This window comes from Prionailurus bengalensis, chromosome E3 (assembly GCF_016509475.1).
Source record: "Prionailurus bengalensis isolate Pbe53 chromosome E3, Fcat_Pben_1.1_paternal_pri, whole genome shotgun sequence".
NCBI lineage: Eukaryota > Metazoa > Chordata > Mammalia > Carnivora > Felidae > Prionailurus > Prionailurus bengalensis.
In genome coordinates, this window is record NC_057357.1 from 26,232,829 (window position 1) to 26,259,135 (window position 26,307).

A 26,307-nucleotide genomic window follows, 5' to 3' on the forward strand; every position below is an offset into this window, starting at 1 on the left:
ACTCAAGTGCCCAGGGACGCTGCTGCCTAGGACCCCTCCTTCAAGCTGGTGCTGGGGCCGTCCTGTGGGCGTGCATCCCGGCTGTGCCCTGAGAGTCTGCGGAGCGCAAGGCCAGTGACCCCAGGCGGTTGAGTGTGTGCCGTGGGTGTACGTGGATGATGTGTGCAGCGTTCGTGGTGGGGATCCGGCGTAAGGACCTACGTGAGGGGTGCGCAGTGTGAACGTGTATGTTTGGGGTAGCCAAGGACACAAGGGTTGAGCAGTGTGTGCATAGGGACAAAGACACTTTGGGGCGGTTGGGAGGGCGGGGGAGGCAGTGGAGAGAGCCCAGGCGGGAGAAGGCTGCGTTTCGACCAGCTAGAGGAGACCAAGCCGCGCCAGTATGCCTAGTTGTATACTTTGGGACGTGCGCGCGAGGATCCTCTCTTGCGTCCAGGGCCGGGTGTTTGTATGTTGTGGGGAAGTTACTGTTTGTGAACCCACGTTGGAGAGTGTCCTGAGCGGAGGAAATCCCCCGCACTAGGACACTCGTGGGATTATCCCTCTGTGTATGTGTTCCTGCAAATGAATCAACTTGGGTATATGTCCGGTGCGTCTGCACTGCTTATGTGCTTATGGGCGTGGATGTGGGGGACGTGTCCCCAAATTTGGGACCTTGGAAGGGGGGCGTCTCAGCGCTCCGGGCAAGGAGCTAGGGGCTTGCAACGGGCGGAGAGGATGGAGAGGCGCCGCGCAATTCGCGCGGGGTTCCGTGAGGAAGAGCCTGTGGGGCAGGGGCAAGGGGCGGAGCTGGGTGCCCCGGGGGCGGGGCCGGCCAGGGGGCGGGGCCGCCGCGGCTGCAGCGGCAAGTGCGGGGCCAGGGGGCGCCTCGCGAGGCATCGGCTCGCGAGGGCTATGCAGTGAGACAGGACCCGCGGGCGGGCGGGCGCGCGCGGGGCGGGGGCCGCAGCCGCGCTGCAGAGATGTGACTTGAGGCCGAGAACCAGCAGGAGCGTCGGCGCTGCGTGGCCGCGGGGGTCGGTGAGTGCAAGCCGCGCCGATGGGGTGGAGGGAGCTTGGACCACCCCAGAAACTTTTCCCGCCGTGGGCTTGGGAGGATTGGGAGTCTGCTTCTTGTGCCCTTCTGAGCGGCCCCAGGGGTTAGTCTGCTGGGGGAGATGGGGGTCGACAGTGGGGGGGTACCACAGTGCCGCGGGAGAAGAGCCGTAGAGGGCGGGGCGGGGGGAGGGGAGGCCTGGAGACCTTTATGGGGGGGGGGGTGCTGTGTACCCGGACCAGGTGGAGATCCGAGTCTCTGAGGAGGGTCTGGGGGCGACCACAGGTAAAGGGCATCTGGGAGTAGTGTAAAGGAGTCCAGCCGTACCCGAGTAACTCGTCGTGTGAGGGGAGCCGCGGGCAGGTCCGGGGGCCGCGTGGTCAGCGTGGGGGCTGACCACAGACAGGGCAGACGAAGCTGGGGGCATAAGGACCCGGCTTTGGGGGTGAGCTGCCGCACCTGCTGCAGGGGTTGGGGGCCAGGCTCGCAGCCGACAGTGCCTGCGCACTACGGGACAAGGGGGGAACACTGCGGGGGAAGAGAGGCAGAGCCGAGACCTGGGGCCGAGGGACAAATGAGGGGCGGCTGCATACAATGGCGAGGGGTTGGCGTTTCGTTCAGACCCGGCTGGGGCTTAGGACGAGCCCTGTGCTGTGGTGGGTTCGCTGTCCTAGGGGATGTGCCCAGTCCCGCACATCCCGGGATCCCTAACCGTCCGCACCCGCCTGGGCCCGGGGGAGCGAGTTAAGCAGGCTGGGAGCGGAGCGCCGACCTTGCCACCGAGGACGGCCCAGCGCAGCCCGCGAGTTCGTTCCGTGGCCCTTGCTCTGTCACACACAGGCCTGGCCAATCTCCCCCTCCCAACTCGTCCCCGGTTCGCTAAGGGGGCGGCTCCTTGGAGCGCGGACAAAGGCCCCTGGAGTGTGGCGGGCAGCGGCGTCCCTGTCTGGGGCCCCGGCCCACGCGCCACACTGGCTGCCCAACTGCGCCAGGATTGGGGGGGGGGCACTTGAGCAGCGCCCAGGAGGAACTGGGGGTCCTCGAAAAGACAAGAGAAGTGAGGGAAAAGTGAAGGAAGGGACCTGGCACAAAAGCCACGGAACTTCAGCCAAGAAACCTTGATTCAGAAGTTTCTTCGGTGGGGTGGGGGGCTTTCGGAGCATTCAAACTTCGAGTTAAGCTGCATGCAAATAGCATGTAAATAGAATGCAAATCATCATCTGTTGGTTGGGAGCACTCCACGAGGCCAGTTTTGTAACTAGGCTGTGGAGTGAAGGGTTTTCTATCTGTTCCTGCTCTAAGTCTGAAAAGGGGTCAGCTGAGTTGAGAAAGAGAAAAATGGAAGGGGAAAGAAGTCGCCATTTGGGGCAGGCAAGCAGCCTTGTTAGAAAGGGCTCAAAATCTTTATTGCTTAATTTGTTCTTTTAGTAAATGTACCACCTACAGAACTGGGTCTGGGGCAGTACAGTGTAGAAAATGGACAAGACCCCGCTCTCGGGGCACCGGCCAGGTGGGTGAACAAACACTAAATAAGTAAATGAATAGCAAGTAGATATAACTTCTAATTGGGACAAGAGCTGCCAGGAAAATAAAACAGGAGGATGTCAAATAAAGTGACCAGTGTTGATGTATGTATGGAAGACCATTCTTGGGAGTGATATTTTTGTGGAGCCTGGCAAGATCTCCCACAGTGGGAGATCTTGGGGGACCACTGTGCAGGCAGAGGGCACTGCAAGTGCAAAGGCTTGGAGGTGGGAATGAGCTTAGAACTGAACAAAGGCCATTGTGGCTGGAGCTCGGAAGCAGATGTGGAGGGGGTGGGTGGGAGAAGGAATGGTACAGACCAGCCAGACCACGATCTTTTGGGCCATGGAAAGGAGTTTAGGTTTTATTCTCCTTGGGCCAGTGAACCCTTGGAGGGTTTTGAGTGGGAACCAAGGGATGTTAATTTTTAAAACTCCCCTGACCTCAACATGGAAGTGGGAAGCAACTCCCCTTTCGTTCTGCCTCTGGGGATGTTGAGGTGCGGGGAGCCTCTGAGGGTCTCCATACAGCCTGTGGAGACTGCTTTGATCCTGGCCTGCCCTGTGAGCCCACTTGAGGAGTTGCTCAGGTTTTAAAATTCACTCCCCACTTTGAGGTAGTTCTTGCCCATCCCCACCCAGAGCCCTTGGCCCCATAAGCACTTCACGCTGAGCTTCCTGGGGGTTCTGAGTTAGTCACATTTTCTTCTCGGAATTACTGCCCAAGAGGAACCATCCACCCCGGAATGGACAGCCAGGGATGCAATTTGCATTTAAATGATTGCTTTTATTTACAGGATTGGAGCTGCTTTGCATATTCATGGATCATGGAGCTTGTGTTCTGGCAACCCTGTTTACTAACCTAGGAGGCTTATTAAATTCAAGGGCCCCCAAATAGGCTGGTGGTCTGGGCAGCGTTGGGAATGAAGATTATGAGATGGTGTAACTTGGAAAAGATATCAGATGGTGGGATTGTGGGTCTGGGAAAGAGTTTAATGTCAGGAAACCTTGTAACAGTTTAATCTCACAGAGCAGGAAATGCACCAGCACCATCAGCTCTAACAGGAGTGGGCTGGGACACGTGTCATGCTGGGGTGTGTGGGGAGACTGGCTTCACAGCCTCATCCTGGCCTTCTGCCAGACGTGGGGTGAGGGCTCAAATCAGAGGTGCAGTGGAAAGCCTTGGGTCAGGAGTTCGGAGAAATGGGTTTTCGTCCATTTAGAGAAATGGCCTATGAATTCCAGTAAGCCTCTGGCCAAGCTGCCTCACTTCTCTACCTCCATTTTCTCAACAGGAAAGACAATGGAATCATGATTGTCTTTTTTTTTTTTTTTTTAGTAAATTTTTTTTAACGTTTTTTTTTTTTTTTTTTTTTTTAATTTTTTTTTTCAACGTTTATTTATTTTTGGGACAGAGAGAGACAGAGCATGAACGGGGGAGGGGCAGAGAGAGAGGGAGACACAGAATCGGAAACAGGCTCCAGGCTCTGAGCCATCAGCCCAGAGCCTGACGCGGGGCTCGAACTCACGGACCGCGAGATCGTGACCTGGATGAAGTCGGACGCTTAACCGACTGCGCCACCCAGGCGCCCCTTAACGTTTATTTTTGAGACAGAGACAGAGCATGAACGGGGGAGGGTCAGAGAGAGGGAGACACAGAATCTGAAACAGGCTCCAGGCTCTGAGCTGTCAGCACACAGCCCTACGCGGGGCTTGAACTCACTGACCGCGAGATCATGACCTGAGCCGAAGTCGGCCGCTTAACCGACTGAGCCACCCAGGCGCCCCATGATTGTCTTTTTAATAAGACAATTATTTTGTGCCCAACCCTTTGCTGAGTATTTTTCGTGTACTTTTCACACCAGCTTTGTGAAGGCAGCCGCTATCTTTGTTTTATAGAGGAAGAGACTGAGAGAGAGGTTAAGTAATGCCCCATGTCACATAGTTATGTCTGGCTTCACTCCCACTGCGGTCTTCCACTCTGGATGAGATTGATGGGTGGGTAAATTCTGTGCCAGGCATTCATCCACGTACCGAACTACTAACTATGCCCGGGAGTGGGACAGCCCCCTCCCCGCCTGCTCAGTTTTGTTTTCTTTTTTTTTTTTCAACGTTTATTTATTTTTTTGGGACAGAGAGAGACAGAGCATGAACGGGGGAGGGGCAGAGAGAGAGGGAGACACAGAATCGGAAACAGGCTCCAGGCTCTGAGCCATCAGCCCAGAGCCCGACGCGGGGCTCGAACTCACGGACCGCGAGATCGTGACCTGGCTGAAGTCGGACGCTTAACCGACTGCGCCACCCAGGCGCCCCTGTTTTGTTTTCTTTTTTTTTTTCTTTCCCTTCCATGCTCTAGCATCTCCCCACATCTTTAAAGAAGATAGGTTTAAGATGCCTCTGATCTGCTGGGCACTGGAAGGGGCCTCAAGGTGGAGGATAAGTGGTCTCCTTAGAGCCCTGCTGGTAGTAGCTGAAGAGAGGCTGGTCAGAATGTGTATTCAGAGTGGTTTTATACACATTGTATCTCTTTTCATATGGGTAGTGGGCAGATGAGGACACTAGTTTCCCAAGGGAATGGCCAGTGTCTGGTCCCTGGATGTCCTCCCTCTGACTTCTTGACAGAGAGACTGGGCTTCAGGGCACCCAGGCTGGCCTGGGTTTCCCGTGGGAAAACCACCTTCACAGGGAGGCTTCCATTTAGAGCACCTGCTTTGGGTATCAGGTGAGTTTAGAGGTTCTTAGGGTAGACTACTACCAAAGATATCTCCCCTTCTACTCAGGGATCTCTTTGCTTGGCATTATGGGGAAGGCTGGAAACCAGTGGTGGATAAACACTTGGGTGAACCCCCTTCTTCCCCCATCTCCATGGCAACTGCTCCTCCTGGAAAAGCAGTCAGGAAAGTTCATAACCTCAGTTGAAGGAATATTTACCAACCATTTCTATTTATTTAACAGACAGCATACCCTGTGTCAACTACTGTCCTAAAACTTACTATTTTAATCTTCACAACCACATATTGGGTACTGTTAACGCCCCTATTTTGCACATGAGGAAAACTGAGGCAAGATAGGTTCAATCAGCCACCCAGGGTCACCAGGTACCAGCAAGTGGCAAGGGCAGGACTTGAAACCAGAAGACCTCACTCAGCAGTTCACCCTGCTTGATGGGGATCGGGGCTGGGAGAACCAGCCCTGAATGTGGCCTTCAGGCAGGCAGCGCTGTCCTTTCTCACGCAAGGAAACTTGCCTGCATTCTTTCCAGCCTTTACAGGCCCCAGCTCGTGGAGAGATGGAGAAATGGAGCGTGTTCCTCCACCACCTGCCGGAGGCTTCTGGCCCCTCTGCAGGTGGGGGTGGTGGACAGAGAGAGAGAGAGAGAGAGAGAGAGAGAGTGTGTGTGACACAGAGAGAGAGATAGTGTATTTAAGGGCCTCTGAATGAGTCACATTTCTGGGAGCCCGGCTGGCAGCAAAGGTAATTAGTATGTGAGCCGAGGCTTGTGCAGTCGCTCACATTTGTTCATTACTCCTTTTGAGGAGCTGCACGCCTCCATCCCATGGGTCTGTTGCCATATATTCATCCTGTCCCAATCAGCCTTGCCTGCGGCTGACTTGAAACCTCTAATCTGGCATTGTTCAGTTTGGGATTCCTGGAGCACTGCTCTTTTCCTGGGGCGGGGATGCAGAGTGGGGGGGGGTGGGTGGGGGGGGAGGAAGCACTAAGTGGCTGATGCAGCTGGATGGGGTGCATCCTGATAGTGGGTGCCTCCCGCTTGCTCTCTGGCAGGGTTGGTGAGGCAGAATGTACTGGAGCCGTGGGTCCTGGCTTACCCTGCTGCATGTATGTCTGAGCTTCTCAGCCCTCCGTGTGCCCAGTCATCTGAACACACTTGGAGCTTACTGCGGGGGCTTGTTGAAACACAGGGGGCTAGGCCCACCCTCTGCGATTCTGCATTTCTAGCAAGCTCCCAGGCGACACTGCTGCTGTTGGCAGTCTGAGGATGAAACTTTGACTTAACCCTCTCAGACCATCAGTTCTTTCCTCTGTAAGACAGCAATAAGAACATCTGCCCTACTGGGGTCACATGACGGTTTGAGACCATATACTTAAAATTTTTTTTAATGTTAATTTATTTTTGAGAGAGACAGAATGCAAGCAGGGGAGGGACAGAGAGAGAGGGAGACACAGAATCCAAAGCAGGCTCCAGGCTCTGAGCTGTCAGCACAGAGCCCTACACGGGGCTCAAACCCATGAACCGTGAGATCATGATCTGAGCCAAAGTCCGACACTTAACCGACTCCACCACCCAGGCACCCCTGTTTGAGACCATATTTATCCATTCACCCATATTTATCCAGCAGCTGGGTTGTAAGCCCTGCCCATGTGCCAAGTACTAGAGTCTGTGCAGAACAAGACAAACAAGGGCTTGGACATGGGAGAGGGGGGAAACAGACCAAAAGGGTAACAAAATATTTGGAAATTATGGCACATGCTACAAAGATGAAAATCAAAAGTACTGGCATAGAGCTTAAGGGAGGCAGGAAGGACCTAATTTAGACAGACTGGCCAGCAAAGGGCTCCCTCACCAGGTGACATTTCTAGAGCCCTGGTCTATCATAAGAAGCCCAAGTAACAATAGTACAATTGTTTGCCTCCTGGCTCCACCACTTTCTAGCTGTGTGACCTCGAACAAGCCAGCTGAACTCCATGTTTTATTTCCTGTAAAATGGAAATAGTAATAGTATTTGTCTCGTAATGTCACTGTGCAGATTATAAGTCATTACTATATGTGAAGTTCATAAAAGTGTGCCTACAGTGTTGCAAGCACTAAGAGTTACTGTCATTGTCACTATGGCAAAATAGAAAACTCTGGAGGGCAATTCTGAATCCCCCAGAAATCCTACATGAGCCAGACTCTGCTTCATTCTGAGGCAGTGTGTAGCCGTCCAGATCATCCTAGACATTGTTCTGTAGAGTGGGGTGGCTGTCCCCTCATGGGCATCCTTGACAATAATAATAATCCCACTTGAGACAGCTGGATCCCACTAAAATGCCTGGCTGCCATTGGTTGCATCCACATGCCTAGATGTTGGGGAGGGAGGACGTCCTGGAAGAAGGGGGCCACATGATGTGGGAGGAATAATAGAACTTCTTTGTTGGCAAGTAACACAAACCCAGCTCAAACTGGCTTAATACAAAAAGGGAAGTTAATTGGCTGGATGAATAGGGGCCGGACCATGAGTCTGACTGCCAGCCTCTGGCGTGCATCCTCACCCCTAATTTGCTTGAGTGGGATGCTGGGATGCATTTAAGAAGCATCTCTTGCCATGGGGCACCTGGCTGGCTCAGTCGGTCGAGCGACCTGAGAATCTGAGCCTGCTTCAGATTCTGTCTCCCTCTCTCTCTCTCTGCCCCTCTCCCACTCATGCTCTGTCTCTGTCTCAGAAATAAATAAACATTAAAAAAAAAAAAAAAAAAAGAAGCATCTCTTGCCAGATGCTTTCTGTTCTGGGCCTGCCTTCTCTCATCTATAGGCAAAGGTGACGATCCGTATAGCACCAGGCTCCTCATCCAGTGTCATCAATAATTTATCCCAGTCAATGGCTTCACGGCCAAGGCAGGATCAGTGCTGCTCACGGGATCCCATAAAAGAGCAGAGAGAGAGAGAGAGAGAGAGAGAAGTCGATACTGCATTTACTTAAGGAAGCCCCAGGGATGAGCTGGAGGTGGCTGGAGGTGGCTGGTTACAGCCTCACTCATGTGCAGCCAAGGTGGTAGGTCCAGCCTGAGCCCCCTGGAAATGACCAAGAGAGCAGAGCTGTGTAGGCCATGGCTTTCTGAAGGCCAGGCTCCCTCCAAAAGCAAGAGCTGGTGCCAGTGGGGTAGAGGATAGGGTCGTGGTGAATAAGTCTGTCGTTCATTCAACATTTACTAAGCATCTATTTTGTGCCAGCACTGTGTGCTGGTGCTTCAGTCTACACCAGTGGTGTTCGTCCCAGCGATCTTGCATCCCCACCCCCATGGGACATTTGGCAACGTCAAAAGATTTTGGGGTTGTCACAGTTGGGGGAGTGGGTGTGCCACGGGCACCCATCTAGTTAGTGGATAGAAGCCAAGGGCACTGCTGAACATCCCACAATGCACAGGACGGCCCTCACAGCAAAGAATGGTCGGCCCAGAATGTCAGTGACCCCAAAGGTGAGAAACCCTGGTCTACCGTGATGACCTAGACAGTGTCTGTGTCCTCCTGCATCTTGAAGTGGAGAAAGGCAGGGAAAAGAGGAAAAAGAATGAGAGAAACAAAGTAAACAGGCAAGAAAAAAAATACAGAGATGATTAGAGCAAAGAAAGAAATAGACAGGCTCTGGTGAAGAGGGATGGGGCTGTGACCTTAGCCAAGGTCTCAGAGGGTGACATGGTCAGGGAGGTGGGGGGGGGGGCGCAGTTTTCCACTCAAGGGGTCAAGAGTGTTTAAGCAGAAGGAGCAGGAGGGGCAAGATGGGACTTGGGTTAAGCCCATTTGCCATGGCTGCTGTGGGGAGTCCAGAAAGAGTACCAAGCGGAATCCTGCAAGCACCTGGGGAGGGAGGGATGGAGGTGCAGTGAGGATGGGTTCCCTGGTGACCTTTGGGGGAGGTGTGAGGGCAGAGGGAGAGGGGGATCCCAGGAAGATAGTTCATATTGGATATGGTATGTTGGAAATGAGGGCATGCTTCTAGGAGCTTGGGCAAGTATCCTAACCCCTTGGAGACCCTGTTTTGTCACCAGGGTAAGGACTGGATGTGCCTAGTGCCTGGCTTCGAATGAGTCATGGGTAAATATTAGCCGTTACCATTGAGAGACTGAAAGGAGGCAGTACATACCATTCTCAGCACAGTGCTGGGTTCATGGCTGTCTCTTTAAAGTTTTGCTTTCATTCCCTTATTTTTGAAGAGGTCAGACACAGCACAGAATATAAAAATCAAAGAATACAAAAGAGTATACAGAGAGAGTGAATCTCTCTCTCTCACGCTCTTCTCCAACCACTAGCAATGATGATTCATGATTGTTCACTGTGCCAGACCAAAGCAGCAGATGGGAGCTGAAATCCGGGTCGTGCACCCCACCCCCACCCCAGGGGCTGTGCTGTCTGGAGAAAGGGGTGCCTTTTTCTGACCTGTCAGAGGTAACTTATGGGCTAGCAGGTTTGAAAGGAGGTGGGTCTTAAAGAAGTCAGGAAAGTGGGAATCTGACAGTGAACTGGTCTTTTTCTCCCTCCAAACATCTCCTCCATCCTCAATATTCTGGAACATTTCTGGTGTCAGAGGGAAAGATGAGAACCCACCAGGTGCTCGCCTTCCTCCTGCTCTTCGTAATTGCCTCCGGGGCTTCTGAGAACTCAAGCACGTCCCGGGGCTGCGGATTGGATCTCCTCCCTCAGTACGTGTCCCTTTGCGACCTGGACACCATCTGGGGCATCGTGGTGGAGGCGGTGGCCGGGGCAGGCGCCCTGATCACGCTGCTCCTGATGCTCATCCTGCTGGTGCGGCTGCCATTTATCAAGGACAAGGAGAAGAAGGACCCTGTGGGCCTCCACTTCCTCTTCCTCCTGGGGACCCTGGGCCTCTTCGGGCTGACGTTCGCCTTCATCATCCGGGAGGACGAGACTATCTGCTCGGTCCGCAGGTTCCTCTGGGGCGTCCTCTTCGCGCTCTGCTTCTCCTGCCTGCTGAGCCAGGCGTGGCGTGTGCGGAGGCTGGTGCGCCACGGCAAGAGCCCATCCGGCTGGCAGCTGGTGGGCGTGGCGCTGTGCCTGATGCTCGTGCAGGTCATCATCGCCATCGAGTGGCTGGTGCTGACCGTGCTGCGCGACGCGAAGCCGGCCTGCTCTTACGAGCCCATGGACTTTGTAATGGCCCTCATCTACGACATGGTACTGCTTGTGGCGGCCCTGGGGCTGGCCCTCTTCACGCTGTGCGGCAAGTTCAAGAAGTGGAAGCAGAACGGGGCCTGCATTCTAGTCACGGCCTTCCTCTCTGTGCTCATCTGGGTGGCCTGGATGACCATGTACCTCTTTGGCAACGCGGAGCTGCGGCAGGGAGACGCCTGGGGCGACCCCACCTTGGCCATCACACTGGTGGCCAGCGGCTGGGTCTTCGTCATCTTCCATGCCATCCCTGAAATCCACTGCACCATTCTGCCGGCCCCGCAGGAGAACACGCCCAACTACTTCGACACGTCGCAGCCGAGGATGCGAGAGACGGCGTTTGAGGAGGATGTGCAGCTGCCGCGGACGTACATGGAGAACAAGGCCTTCTCCATGGATGAACACAACGCAGGTAACGTGATCGCCACCCCACCCCCTGGTGCGGGGTGGCCTCTGGGGCCCCGGAAGGACTCCCTTCTTTCTCTCCAGTGGGGATGGGTGATCCGGTGGGGGGGGGGGGATGGGGGAGGGCAGTGTCCTGGCAGATGGGAGCCCATAAACATTGGCTCCTGTGCTAAATAAAACTGGCCCAGAGATGGGTTTTTATTTAGCATGTTTTCCTATCCATTACCAATTTATTTAAATATAAAACCCAGGTTTCTCACCTCTTTTGAAAAGTCAGCTCTGGCAATGCTGGGTCGACATTCCCACCTGGCAATTGTCTGGAGCTGATGGACGGTGTGTGCAGGAAGGCCCGACCTCTCAGGAGTTGTGGCTGCTCCTTTTTTTTTGTTTGTTTTTAATTCCAGTGTAGTTAACATGCAGTGTTATATTAGTCTCAGGGGCACAATACAGTGATTCAACAGCTCCGAATAATTGCTCAGTGCTCATCAGGACAAGTGTACTCTTAATCCCCTTCAACTATGCTACGCACCCTCCCACCTCCACTCACCTCCCCTCTGGTTTGTTCTCTATAGTTAAGAGTCTGTTTTTGTTTTTCCGTTTGTTTTGTTTCTTAAATTCTACATAAGAGTGAAATCATACAGTATTGCATTGACTTAGCATTCTACTCTCTGGATCCACCCATGTTGCTGCAAATGGCAAGCTTTCATTCTTTTTTATGGCTGAGTAATATTCCATTGTATACATACCACGTGTTCTTTATACATTCATCTGTTGAGGGACACTTGGGCTGCCACTGTGGAAGACAGTATGGAGGTTCCTCAAAAAATTAAAAATAGAATTACCCTATGATCCGGTAATTGCACTCCTGGCTATTTACCGAAAGAATATGAAAACACTAGTTGGAAGGGATATATGCACCCCTATGTTTATGCAATATTATTTACAGTACTTAAATTATGCAAGCAGTCCAAGTGGCTGTTCCTTTACATGGGGATCCACTTTGTGTTTACCACACTCCCCACCACTCCCTGTTGCCCCTAACCCAGCCACTATAACATATTAACATTAATTCTCTGGCTACCTGGAAGTGTTTGAGTTTCTAGTCCAAGTGCTAGATGGATGCAGGGGATATTGGGAGCAACGCTTGTGTCTCCTTCCCACTTTCGTCATCACGAGTGTATGAATTGGGCCCTGGAGTCAGATGTCTGGATTCAAATCCTGCCTTTGTACTTCCTCGACGTGTGGCTTTAAGCAAGTTGCTTTACCTCTCTGAACCTGTTTTTCTCATCTGTAAAATACAGACAATGAGAGAATGTACCTCTCGAGTTGTGAAAAGTAACATACTGAGTGTCACATGCTGAGGGTCTCCCCCAGGACCTGGCATGCTGGATGTGTATCTTGTTTGGGTTCCCCTGAAAGCAGAGCCCAAGACTTGGGTACAGCTGGCTTACCCAGGAAGTGTTCCCTGCAAGGGTGAGGGACGGATAACGAGACCAAGAAGGCAGAAATGCTCAAACAAGTAGATCAATATGTTGGTCACTGCTGTGGGCAGCTGGGACTCGGTCCTGCCAGGGATGCATGTAGAACGAGCCTCAGACTTGATCTTTGAAATCTGGAGCCTGTAGCATCTGCCACCAGTTCCTCCATCACTCACCCTCATGTGTGTCCTCGGTCTCCCACTCTCATTGTCACATCTCCCACTACTCTGGCTACATAAGTTCCATTGGCTTCTGAGGCACAAAAGCAGAGATTTAGTGGGCACTAGAGGTGGAGGCTGTCTGGGTACCCAGGACTGTCCACACTGCTGTGGCGGGATTCAGAGGTGGGCCTAGAGGATGTGATGCAGGCACTCAGAGCCCCTATAGATGCTTCAGAAGTATTTCTTAGAGTCATTACTTCAAGTGAGTCGGCTAAGTTCCCAGCACTGGAAATTAAATAAAATTGCCTTTTCTCAGTTACCTGAAGATTTATCAGGGGCTATAATAATAATAATAATAATGACAGCATTAATAGTAGTAGCAGCAGCAGCAGTAGTAATTATTACCTAGTATAGTCATTGTTTATTGAGCATTTACTATGTGCCAGGCACTATTCTAAGGCCTTAATCTCTGTTTTCTCTTTAGGCCTCACCTCCACCTACTGAGATAGGTCCCATTAGTATCTCCACCTTATAGATGAATTAAGTGGAGACTCTAAGAGGTTCAGTCACTTGCCCAAGGACATACAGCTGGGAGATGGCCCATTCCAGATGGTCACAGTCCCCTTTTCAGTGATGCTCACCAAGGTACCTGGGCAATGTTCACCAGCCAGCTGTATGGCAGAGTCTACTTTTCTGGGTTGAGTGCTAAAGGCAGCCTGCCTGTCCCCTGCAGGCAGGGGGAAGCACATCGAACCATCAGGTCCTCCAAGGCCACCCAGTGCCCTCCTCCCCACCTGGATGTGCCCAGCTTCATCTGTACCCCTGACTCCTGGCCAGACCCACTGGAGGGAGGCCCCACCTGTGGACAGGGCTGGAAACCCTGGTGTGGTATTTATCAGAGCTGTTTCATTCTTCCTAGAAAGCCTCAGGCCAGCAAGCCCATGTTTGTCAAAGGATTTAGCAGGAGTGTCAGCTCTGGTGGCACTGGTTCACCATGTTACCAGGAAAAGATAGGAGTCAGGATGGGGATAATCACTGGGAACCCAGAGGGCCCTCCAGGGAATGTGATGAGCAGAGGTCAGGAGCCTGGCTAATTTGTGGGGTCCTGGTGGAGCCACCTCTTCCCTGGCTCCTCCTGGAACAGGATCCTCTTTATATGAGACCCATAGACTCCCCTTGGACCTCAACGGTAATAAGAACTCCTGAAATGGATGTACATTTTTGTACATTCATTGGGGAATTTTTGTCTGTCACTTTGTCAGATTCTCAAAGCTGTCTGCGAACCCCAGATGGTTAAGACTCAGTGTTGTTGAACCTGATGGTCTAGTTTACTTGTAATAAAACAGAGATGCTAGAACTATCCAAGCATTGGGGTCTTCAAAAGTAAGAACGTTTAACCTTAGTAGGTGTTTACCATGGACCAGGTACCATTCTGAGCATTTTAGTGGCTAATCTCATTTAATCCCTACAATAAACCACTGAGGTCCATTTTGCAGATAGGACACTGACACACAGAAAGGCTACACATCTTGCCTAAGAGGCAGAGCCAGGGTTTGAGTCCACACAGGCTGGATCCAGAGGCCACATGCCTGATTAGTCTACCACAGAATTACTCATCTCTCAGGGCACCTGTGTGGCTCAGTTAAGCATCCAACTCTTGAGTTCGGCTCAGGTCATGATCTCACAATCATGAAATCAAGCCCTGCATCAGGCTCTGTGCTGAGCGTGGAGCCTGATTAAAATTCTCTCTCTCTTTCCCTCTGCCTGTCCCCCATTCATGCTCGCTCTCTCAAAACAAACAAATCAGTATCTAAAAAAAAAAAAGAATACTCCTCTCTTCTCGAAGCACTTGAGTGGCCCTTATCTTACTGATGTGCCTGGACAACTTTGTGCCTTGAGGATACAGGGTTTATCAGTCCCCCATTTTATAGAGCAGGAAACTGATGTCCAGGAATATCGGGCAACTTGTTCAAGCTCACACTATAAGAGCAGGGAAGAGGGGGGATGTTGGTTCTCTACTACATGCATCTTTTCTTGTGAAAATGCAGCCAGTACTTCATATGTACGTAAGATCCAGGGACAAAGGTATCTGGGACCCAGGTTGGTACCAATTGTATCAGGCCTGGCACATTGGTGATGAGGGGTCTAGGGGTACGTCACACCCTCCTCTATTTCACGCTCTGACACATTCCCAAGCCAAGTGAGTTGTCTTTCTGTCCCCTCTTTCTTTTCCAAAACAAAATAGCTTTATTATTCCTTTTTGATGACAAAAACCAACAATAATCATGTAGAAGTTTCAGCAAGTAAAAATAACAAAAATTGGTCAGAATCCCATTGCCCAAAGGGAACTGCTGCTGACTGCTCCCATCTTGCCAGACATCTCTCAGTGAACACAGTCTCTCTCCCTCCCTCCCGCTCTTCCTCCCACTCTCTTTCACACACACACACACACACACACACATGAGACAATCCCATAGAGCGGTTCTTAACCTAGCTGTACGTTAGAATCACTTGGGCAGCTCAAAAAAATTACCAGGGCCTGCCCCCTTGTTCTGATTGGGTAAGTCTGTTTGGGCTTAGGTTTTTTGAGCTCTCCAAGTGACTCACAGATGTAGCCACCAATGTATGCAGTGTTCTGCAGTGTGCTTGCTTAAATCAGCATTGTCTCATGGACAGAGGCCCTTCCAGGCCAGTGACTGCGGAGCATAGTATCCTTTTCATGATGCCGAGCTTCCCATTAGGCACAATCGTTTACTTTTCTCATCCTCTGCTGATGCATATTCATTCCACTTGTTTCTGGCTTTCCGTATAAGTAATGCTGCAGTGAACATTCACCTCTGGGCCCATGATCAATTAACTTAAAAAAAAATTCCTAGACATGCATAAAAGAGTCTCTAAATCTTCATATATACAGCCAAATGGCCCCCCAGAAGTTAAACTAATTTACTGTCTTCCCCCTCCCCCGGCTTAATAACTCATGAGAGCCCCATTCCTGTTTCCCCACTTCTTCCCCAACCTTGGATGTTGTCAGACTTAGTTTTAATAGCCCTGTTTTGGATCATCCCAAATGTGTGTCCACCAGAATTCACCTGGGACCAATGGGACCAGGCAGGGTGAGCCCCGGGCAAAGTTCACATAGACTAAATTGGAGTCCTGGCTAGGATTGCCTTTGTTCTAGAAACGCTTGCTTTGCTGGCTGGGGAACATCTGGGTATGCTTCCTTGTCACTGTGAGAACAGCTGTTGTCTTTGGTGCTGACCTCAGCCAGCTTGTATTTTAGGGAACCAGGCCCCACAAAGGGCCTTGCCTAGGAGCTACAGTTAGCCCTGTTTCTTTTGCATTTTAGCCAGCCAGCCTTTTGGGCTCTCTTTCCTTGCAGGTCAAGTCCCAGTGCCCTCAGCTTCTGTATTTCCTTCCCCAAAATGAGACCCTAGGTAGATACCACTTCATCAGCCTCTCGCTTATTAATAAGTATCAACAAGGCATGAGGTATGTGATAAAAGATTAAAATGCACTGAAGGATGTAGCACCTCAGATCACATCTGGGAAAGTGTTAACAAGGCATATTAAATGTTCACCTTTCAAAGGAGCAGTAAAGAAAAGTGTTCTTTCTTTTGGGGGATTTGGGCTCTCAGATCTCATTAGGATGAAGGTCTATTTAAACTCTGACTCTTAGCTTCCTAATGGAAGGCCCTGAAATCAGCTTTTAGGGGAGGGCCAATCTAGCCTCACTTTCAGAGTCTGGGCAAGAGAAGGCCGGCATTCAGCCTGTAAACTTAGATTCCTGTGGGGACACTCTTATGGATGAGCCCTGCTTGTCTTTCACAGCTGACCCAGGTCAGAGTGGGGTGTTAGTTGGGACACTTGACATTGCAAGCAATAAAAAATCTGATTTGAACTGGCTTCAGCAAAAACAAAACAAAATAACAACAACAGCAAAACACTAATGTACTGGGAATCAGGCTTCAGGAATCATTAGATCACGGAGACGTGAATGATGACTACAGTTGGTCTTTCTCCATGTCTTGGCCCTGTTAGCATGAGGACAGCCCCAAACTCTGGGCTTGCACAGAGTCCCAGTGGAAAAGAGGACCATTTCCCAGGATGCTTGAGCAAAAATCCCCGAGTTAACTTTGATTGGAACTTATTGGGCAGGTTGAAGTCACATGCCAACCTCAGGCCAGGGTAGAAGGCAGTCGTAGCCAACACTCAGAATGTGGGAGGGATGTTTACCAGAGGAGATCCACAAATAACTACTACAGAGAGGAGCCCTTGGGCTGAGGCACCCCACAGATGGCCAGTAGAGTCGAGCCTTTGTTTCTTGGAGGAAATGTGTTGGGGCCAGATTCTCCCACCGCAGCTGGCCGGTTCTCTGCATTATCAGGAGAGCAGTGCTGTTTGGTGTTCCCTCTCTTCCAGCAGGTATCGGCTAGGAGTTGAGACTAGTAAGAGTCCTCTGATGCCGCTCCCTGGCTCCCCCTTCTCTACTTCCTGGGTAAGGTATCTCCGTGCTCAGCTCACGCATAATGAGCTGCTTGAAGGTGCGGAGGGAGACGTTAAAGCAAACACTGGGGTACCTATGTCTGGGAACATTTGTTCACCCTACCTCAGTTTCTTCGGTCCAGCTTGGGCTGAGCTGTCACTTAAGTTTAAGTTGCTTCTGGGGCCCCTGCGTGGCTCAGTCCGTTGAGTATCTGACTCTTGGTTTCCGCTCAGGTCATGATACCAAAGTCGTGGGATCCAGCCCCATGTCAGGCTCTGCGCTGAGCATCGAGCCTGCTTAAGATTCTCTCTGTCTCTCTCTCTCCCTCTGCCCCTCTCCCTAGCTTGAGTTCTTTCTTTCCCTCTCTCTCTCTTAAAAAGTTGCTTCCAGGTAACTGAATGTGATGGTTAAAAACAGTATTTGGAGCCAGTATGGTGTTAAGAACACAGATTCTCAGGGCGCCTGGATGGCTTAGTCAGTTAAGCATCCGACTTTTTTTTTTTTAAGTTTATTTATTTTGAGAGATAGAGCAGGGGAGGAGCACAGAGAGAGAGGGAGAGAATTTCAAGCAGGCTCTGTGTTGTCAGTGCAGTGCCCAACATGGGGCTTCCTCCCTCAAACCATGAGATCATGACTTGAGCTAAAACCAAGAGCTGGACACTTAACCAACTGAGCTACCCAGGTGCCCCAACCTGGAAATGAGTGTCTGACTCTTGGTTGCTCTGTTTGGGATTCTCTCTCTCTGTCTTCCTCTCTCTGCCCCTCCCCTCTTCACATGTCTCTGTCTCTCTCAGAAATAAATAAGTGAACTTAAACAAACAAAACCCAAAAAAGATTCCCTGCCTGGGTTTGAATGCTCGTGTAGCCTCTTTCCAAAAGTGGGACCTTGGGCTAGTAACTTAATTTCTCTGTGCCCCATGTAAAGTGGACATAATGAAAGCACCTATCATGCTATGAAAATTAAATGAGTTAATATATAAAGTACTTTACACAGTGCCTGGCTCCTAGCTGGCAGTCTATGACGGTTCACTATGTTGCTAAGGTGATTTTGGTCCCTGCCTCAAGTAATTTGTAAAAACCCCAAGTTCTCGCGCTACTTTTCAGGCAGACAAGTGACTCCCTTCAGGGAAGACTCTGAAGTGAGGCTTTTCTTAGCAAAGCAAGATTAGTGCCTTCAAGGAGAATGAAAATTATGACAATGCCATGTTGCTGCTGAGATGGACTTTTGTTTTTACAGTGCCTCTACCTTCTTCATTAGTTTTTAATAGATTGTTTTTCAGAGCAGTTGTAGTTTCACAGAAAAATTGAGCAGAAACTACAGGGAGTTCCCGCATGCCCCTATTATCAATAGCCTGCATTAGTGGTACATTTGTTGCAGTTGATAAATCAATATTGATACATTACTATTAACTGAAGTCCACCATTTACATTTTAGAGCTCACTCTTTTGTTTGTGCAGTTCTATAGATTTGGACAAACGGGTAATCTCATCTATGTACCATTATAGTGTCAGATAGAATTGTTTCCCGGCCCTAAAAATGCCTTGTGCTCCACCTGTTCCTCACTGCACACCGCATCCCCCCCCAACCCCTGACGCCCCTGGCAATCATTAGTCTTCCCACTGTCTCTATAGTTTTGCCTTTAGCAGAATATCTGAGTTGGAATCACAACAGTATGCAGCTTTTACTGACTGGCTTCTTCAGCTTAGCCTTATGCATTTGTCCCTTCCATGTTTCTTTGTGTAACTGGGGCTTTCTTTACAAAAAAAGGAAAATTAAATCTCTACAAGCAGAAAGCAAATAAGAAACACCATTTACCCACCTTTCTTAGGTTAAAAAGTGCTGACATATTCTGCCCTCTCTGCTACCACTCTCCCTTTTTTCCTGATTAGAAATACGCCACCCTGGTCCTTGGGAGTCCCTCTGTTCTCTCCCCCGTCACTTTCCCATGAAGATGACCTCTACTGTGTACTCAATGTCCACATTCTTAGGGTTGTCTGCCTGCATGTATCTAGAAACAGTGAACAGGGTTGAACGGTGTGGTATTGAACTTGACATGAATGACGTTTTGTGGGGAGAGAGGAAACCCTTGAAGGATGCAGAGGTGCTTCCTTATCGCCCATGGGCTGCAGAGGCTGGGGGGGGGGGGGGGGAGGCTCTGGTAGAGGCTCAAAACCCTGCCCCCCACCCCAGCAGCCTGGCCCTGGATTCTACAAATTTCCCAACCCCACTGAGATGGGTCATGCTCCAAGAGAGCCAGAGAACAAAGCCCCTTTGTGACTTTTGTTTTGAATCTGGCTTGTGACAATGGGGAGGAGTAGGGAGGGGGGTGGGGGATGTGTGCTGGGAGCACGGTGTTGATGCAGGGGAAGAAAACAAAATTGTGGGGCTTTTTTTTTTCCTTTTTTTTTTCTTTTCTTTCTTTTTTTTTTTTGGTGTTGTGTTGCGGCTTCCCGCCTCCCCTCAGCTCTCCGAACAGCGGGATTTCGAAATGGCAGCTTGGGAAACAGACCCAGCGCTCCGTTTAGAAGCAATGTATATCAGCCGACTGAGATGGCCGTTGTGCTCAATGGAGGGACCGTAAGTATCAAGAGGTGATGTTTTGGCCAGAAGCCTAAAGAGCAGTCAGTGTTGGGGGGGCAGTTTCACCGGGACACACTGCTCTGTGGGGGCTGCTTACGGGCCCTGCAAAAACACTGGCTCAAGTTGACGCCCCTTGCGGCTAGAATGCATGCAATGCTTCCATTGTTCTTTCCCTCTCTATCCCCTTTCTCCACGCACGGAAGACCCACCTATACTTAGTTAACTTAGTCTGTGGATTCATTTGAAAACATCCCTGTTTCTTGGGGCTCTTGTACCCAATGAATTCTCTGGCTTTCATTATGCACAAGGTACCTCTCCCTCCCTGGGAGGTGACTTTTAGGAAAAGCCCAGAGTTGTGAAACCCTGACAGATTTTGCTGACATCCAACCTAGTGTAACCACCCCCCCCCCACCCCCCCACCCCCGCCGCCTGCTGCAGGCCCCTGTCTCTGCCCCAGCTGGGCACCGGATTCCCCCACCTCTACTCCTTAAAGGATGTCTTCAGAAATTGGAGTGATTATCATTTCTATCCTGTGAGCACAAAAATAGGTTTTACTATCTGATGCCAAACAGACCTTCAGCAGAATTGTCATTGTTTACATCTTGCCTCCGTAGAATTACATCATTTTGTTTCTCCAGCAATCCAAAGACACACTGTCATTCCCACATTTAATTTCCAAACATAGCTACATGCTTCTTTCAGAAACAATGCATACCAGTTTACACATGTAAATTGGACTTCCATTCTTTATATCATGTGCCAATTCCATAACTCAAACTGAGCTTTTTTTTTTTTCCTTTTTTTTTTTAAACGTAAGTCAGGGATGGTCTTTGATCTCTGGAGGGAATTCGGGTTTTCCTGGCCTTTTGAATGGTATGCGAGGCATTGGTTTGCACTGGTTTGGAACAGGCTCAAAGACAAATAGACTCACAGATTTGCTTTCTGAAAACCCCTTGCCATCCACTGGGCTGTTTTATTATTGGGTGCCAAGAAAAGCCTGACTCAAAAGCATTTGGCCTGTGTGTTTTAATAAATATGGTTAGAAAATGGCCCCATCAGTCACTCTTAAGCCCTCCTGGTCTCTTCAAGACCAGTGTCTATAAATACACCCCGGACTTAGAAAGTGAAGGGGGTTTCTGGGTAAGGAAACATCCATTAGGGGTGCGTGATTATAGAAAAAAGGACATGACTTCCCAAGAACAGCGCAATATAACACACAGTGCTTGCTGCTTTTCTTGGGAATTACTCAGCCCATTAGGAGAAAGCAAGGGGACTTCTCTTTGGCACATTGTTAACACATTGGTTTTTGATGTTGACTTTGCAAAGCACAGAGTTCTTAGCTGTGTTATCCTTGTTTCCAGATCCCAACTGCTCCGCCAAGTTACACTGGAAGACACCTCTGGTGAAAGACTTAAGTTCCAGAGAATAAGAATCTCTCTTACCGATTTTATTCCCTGGCTGTGTCTTTCTTGAGGGAGAAATCAGTAACAGTAGCCAAACAAGGCTGCCTCACAGCCAGGAGATCTAGAAATCCTGCACAAGGGGATTTCATGTAAATGTGAACACTGCTGAACTGAAAAGCTAACACTGACTGCCCTCTCGCCCCCTGCCACACACACACACACAAACACGTAATACCAAACCAACCTCAATCCCTGCAAACTAAAGCAAAGCTAATTGCAAATAGTATTAGGCTCACTTGAAAATGTGGCTGGGCAGACTGTTTCATCCTCTGGGGGTAGAACAGAACCAGATTCACAGCCAGTGGGCCAGGCTGGTGTGGGTTGGTTGTGGAGGTCCCCCACACCATTGCCCTCCCCAGCGAGTAGACCCCAGGTGGCCTCTTGGAGATGACTGTTGTGTTGAGAGGACTAATGGGGACTGTTCCATCAGCTTGCCTGTTTGCACGTTTCAGGGGGTCAGGAGCAGTTAAGGAGTTGTGGGTGTGATTCCAAGGTGAGTCCCAACCGAATCACGGGGTGAGCTTTCCAACCAGTGGTGGTGGAGGGATCCTGGCATGTGCCAATACAGAGAAGGCTATCTGGGAATTGAAGTGACCATCACATTTAGAAAGTGATGACCCACCACCGTGCCCTCTGTGGGCCTCCTGCTCCAGGTTAACGGCCGGAAAACAAGCCCGCCTCCCTGCTTGGTGGAGTCACAGCAGTATTCCGGCTTGGGGCAGCAGTTTCTTTTCCCCCCTCCGCCCGAGCCCTTTCCCAGGCTTTTATTCCCATGTTCATTTCAAAAACTTAGATGGACCATCAGCTTCCAGCCCCCTGGGCTGGCAGGCCAGAAGGCAGGTGCCACAGCGGATTTTCTGTGATGATGTCGCGTAGCAGGGCCTCTCCGGGGAGAGAGGACATGCTGCTGCCTAGCACGCAGCGAGTTCTCCGATCTCATACGTTGATGGAGTGCAAGTTCCAGGGGGGGTGGAGCACTCAAGGGGCTCTTGCTGTCTTGGAGGGTATGTGGGGCATTTTTGACTTGTTTTTCTGTAAGTTCCATGAAAATGATTCTCTTCAAAGCCCATTGTTTCTGTCATGGTTTCCATCCGTCCTAAGCAAGTCATTCCTTTGTTATTTGGCATTTCGAACATCTCGGCCATTAAAAAGCCCCATGTTCTCTGCACTGTTTGGCCAGCATAATCACTAGCAGTGATTCGAAGCAAAGAATTTTAACCTGATGGCATGAAATGTATAAGTGAGGGTGAGCCCTTTGGCATCTACGCTAATGACTCTGTTGCTTTTTCTATAAAACAACCCATAAGCCTTTAACCTTTATAAAGAAAATGAAAAAGGTTAGCGTTTGGTGGGGGGTGGTGGGGAACTGACCTCTTCATAAGCCAATATGTCTGAGCTGTTTTAATAAACCTGATTTTTCTCAAGGCCCTAGTCTCTGCTGTGTCCCGTCCTCGTCACAGTCCCCCTCCCCCCCTGCAACCTTGCAGAGCAGCGGGGTAAACAAGGCCAATTTGGCGGTCCCTACGCGGTCAACTTCGAGTTTTCCTTCCAGCCAGCGTACTTCCTTGAGTTGCCATGCATGGGGAAGAAAAAGCATGGCAGCAGAATGCCACCTGTACCTGACCTTTGGGAAACAGCCCCACCCCGGCCCACAGCATGTGCTTGCTTCTAGAGAATCAGATTCCAGTCCTCTCTCAGAGGAGCATCATTGGTGGACTGGAAACCTGGAGTACTGGGGAGGGGAGGGAGGGAAAGAAACTAGGACCTGGGGTGGGGATGGGGGCGGTTGCATGCAGTCCCAGGATTCTGAGAATACAGAAATCTCCAAACACCTCGGTCCAGTCCAGTGAAAAACGACAGCATTACACATTCTCGTGCCAGGAAATGGTTGCTTACCCCCGCTCTCTGGAGTCCTTTGGAGCTCTCTGATCCCATCAGTGATTCCGTCTGCAAGAGCCCCCCCTCCCTTGCAGAAGGGAGCAATTCACCTGAGCGTTTCCCCTCTCAGTTCTTGGTCCGGGCATAGAAGGTGAGCATGGTATACATGGCTACAAAGGGAAAGTAATGTTTCACCAACATAAAAATGGAACCAGCTTCGAGCCACAGGAAACCTCACTTGATGAGACCTTTCTCCCCCCCTTTCTTTTTAAATCTATGATATGATATCGTACTTCTGGGTTTTGTCTTATTTTGGCTTTAAGGTTGAGAGTGGGCTGGATGCCCTCTCAATGGGGCAGGGGGGGAGTGAGGGCAGAGAGCAGAGAATGGGTATTTTTCTAATGACTCCACCTGAAGGGTACAAAGAGACCTCTTCGCCCAGAGACTGTGGCCACTAGTTGCCCCCACGGAGCAAAGTTTAAATATGAAATCAAATAGCACCTCTGTTTAAGATCTATTTATGTAAACAACACTTGTTGAGGGAACATAACCTGGAAGGACAGCATCTGTGATCAAAATACCTAATTGTAAGCACAAATCCTTCTGTGTCCGGTTATTAAAATCACTTTGGGACTATAATAGCCACTCTCGTCCCCCCTTTTAATAGAAAATGGCCATTCTATCCTGGATTTCTCCACTGGATATGGAGGGTGGGGAGTGAGGGAATCAGCTCAGAGAACTGACAAACTGGGAAGTTCTGGGGATCCAGTGCTTTGAGTACAGATTGTGTCAGGGCCCACTGAATAAGTGTAAACTCGGGGTGATCTAGGTTGGCCAATGCTGAGTTAAACCCCAAACTGAAAGGGAGCGTTGTGGCTTTTATAATCCAATGATGCAATGATTATACCAGCTTACAGGAGTTCTCAGCAGGTGCTTTTTATTAATTGATAAAGAGCTAAGGCTCATTTTTGATAGATAATATATATTTATTAAATGTATTAATGTGTGTTTTATAATGTACCTTTATCCTCCCCTGGCTGACTGTTGCATACTTATTAAAAAAAATCGTTAAAGAAATTTCAAGACAATCAATGTGTACCATAAATGACTGTATATAAATATTACAAATTTAAAGGCTGTAAAGCATGGGCAGATAGGTTTTATTTTCAAAATGCTGTTCTTAACACAAAAATAAAGGCATTACTATTTACTTAAAGATGTGTGGTAGCTTGTCAAAACACTCGGTAGAACTACTAGGCTTTCTTTCGGATCTGCCTGGAGGCTAACTCTGTGGCATTGTGAATGGGGGAATCCTGGATAACAGCAAACCCCAGAACAAATGAGGGTAATAAGTTAGCTTACCCATCAAATGAGGAACTTTTCTATAATATTCTGGGGACTTGACAACAAACCTCCTTTGTTACTGTTGTTTGGGTTTAAGTGTCTCACCTTGTTGGATCTACAGTCAGAGTTAAGAGTCAGTCTCCTTTGGAAATGATCGCAGGCAGTATGTCTTTTTTATGAAATGAGTAACTTAAAACCAGATCAACTTAAAACCCACTGCAGAGGTTTGGGACTTAAATTTAAATAGTGATTTTTGCAAAGGCAGCCCAGAGTGGGAAACTGGTAACTAAAGCACGTCAACATCTCTTGGAAGCCAGTTTGTTGTACATTTTAGTGGTGGCTGGTGCAGAAGCATACACCTGAAACACTGAAGAAATAATATGGATACAAGAATAAAATTTGGAGATACTGCAGAAAGTTAAGATCAGTACTGTCTTAGGATAAACGATACGCACTAAAACATGTGTGCCACAAATGCTATCTTCTGCAGAAAAGATTCTGTATTCACATGTACCAAATGTAGTCATTAAGAAAGTTAACAGAGAGGAAGCATAATTCGTACATTTTCCTCACAGAGGGTCACTGAAGCTCCGAAGGGAAAAGATCCCACCAGTGGCTAAATAAGGTGGTGGAGTCTTAGCTCAGGCCTCCTCCTCTTTCTCCATTTTGCATTTCACTGCAAAGAAATGAAAGAGAAAGTCAGGATCGATTTGCATATCTAGACAGACTTGTCATTTTGAAAACAGCAAATTTTGATGTGTAGAGTCAATGACACCAAAGCCCAATGAGCACCTGCTATGGTTCTGGCGCCACAGGAAGGACGCAGGGCCATTGTGCTCCAGGGACAGAACCTGAAGTTTCAAAACCATGCAATGTTGATGGCCATTCTTTCTTCCTCCAGTTTTAATGAAAAAGAATTGACATGCACTACTGTATCAGTTGAAGGCATATAGCACGATGGTTTGATTTACGTAGATTGTGAAATGGTTACCACAATAGGTTCAGCTAACATTGATCTTCTATAGGTACAATAAAAAGAAAAGCAGAAAAAAAACCTCTTGTGATAGAATTCTTGGGATCTACTCAATGACACAGCAGTGTTAGCTATAGTCATCATGTGTGCGTTACATCCCTAGTTCTGATTTATCCTGTAACTGGAGGTTTGTATTGTCCCTGGTAACCACAAGTCTGATCTCTTTTCCTGTGAGTTTGTTTTTTGTTTGTTTGTTTGGTTGTTTGGTTGGGCTTTTTTGGATTCCACATATAAATGAGATCATACAGTATTTGTCGTTCTCTACCTGACTTACTTCACTTAGTGTAATACCTTCAAAGTCCATCACAGCCATTCTTAATTTAGTTCAGCAGAAGGTCAAAAGGGTGCTTTGCAGGTCAGGGGAACTGAAGAAAGGAAGTTTTACTGAAGATGATGACAGATTCCAGGCTCTTGACTCAGCCCAATCTGTCACCACTCACCTTGCTCCCCCCACTCGCCCAAAATTAAAAACTCAGGATTACACTGGGGTGAATACAAGGTCAGAAAAGAATCTTTTCACGGTCTGGAAAAGAATGTGATATGGGGGATTTCCTGCATTGGCCAAACAGGAAAGTTCACAGAACACAGGATGGCACTACTTGTCCCAGTAGGTACAAGCCCCTCCCCTGGAAAAATAGGGAAACTCAGTCCCCTGGGGGTTGGGGAGGGTGGGGAAGGAGATGGAATCCTTTCAGAAAGACCCTCTTATTTTTAATAAGTCTTTGCTTCTAAATGTCCAAGTGCTTGTCCTGGACATTAGTGCCTGAAGGTTCTTCTGAACAAGGTCGTGGGCTCTGGTTACACGTGGAGAGCAGTGTCCTAGCAGAAAGGGTGTTGGGGCTTGTTACCACGTAAGGCGGATGTTTTGATCCAGCCAGGCCCACGCATGGAGTGAGGTGTGGACACCATCACGTGCAACACAGTTACTTCCTGTTGGAAGTGGGGTGAACGCTTTCATCAGCCCAGGCTAGCCCAGCAGTCTTCAAGCTGGAGCTACACAAAGACTTTCTAAGGGT

At 49.4% G+C, this 26,307-nt stretch overlaps 2 protein-coding genes across 5 annotated transcripts in view; one reads left to right on the plus strand and one right to left on the minus strand.

Annotated features, from left to right (window-relative positions):
- The first annotated feature begins 970 nt into the window (after positions 1–970).
- On the plus strand, positions 971–24,130 carry GPRC5B (G protein-coupled receptor class C group 5 member B). Its single transcript, XM_043560399.1, has 4 exons — positions 971–1,020; positions 9,864–10,877; positions 19,458–19,570; positions 20,935–24,130. Exons 2-4 carry the CDS (start codon positions 9,872–9,874, stop codon positions 20,977–20,979), a joined length of 1,164 nt encoding a protein of 387 aa, XP_043416334.1. The 5' UTR covers positions 971–1,020; positions 9,864–9,871; the 3' UTR covers positions 20,980–24,130.
- The window catches only part of IQCK (IQ motif containing K), a 130,821-nt gene continuing 127,095 nt past the window's right edge, over positions 22,582–26,307 (minus strand). For all 4 annotated transcript variants that reach the window (XM_043560395.1, XM_043560396.1, XM_043560397.1 and 1 more), the window contains one exon: positions 22,582–24,934. In XM_043560395.1, the coding sequence (XP_043416330.1) occupies positions 24,900–24,934 (35 nt within the window). In that variant the 3' untranslated portion in view covers positions 22,582–24,899. The remainder of the gene's footprint in view (positions 24,935–26,307) is intronic.

Coding starts and splice junctions, on each gene's coding strand:
- GPRC5B (XM_043560399.1), top strand. CDS start 9,872: ATGAGAACCCACCAGGTGCTCGCCTTCCTCCTGCTCTTCGTAATTGCC. Junction 10,878..19,457: donor CATGGATGAACACAACGCAG/GTAACGTGATCG, acceptor GCCTCCCCTCAG/CTCTCCGAACAGCGGGATTT. Junction 19,571..20,934: donor TTGTGCTCAATGGAGGGACC/GTAAGTATCAAG, acceptor CCTTGTTTCCAG/ATCCCAACTGCTCCGCCAAG.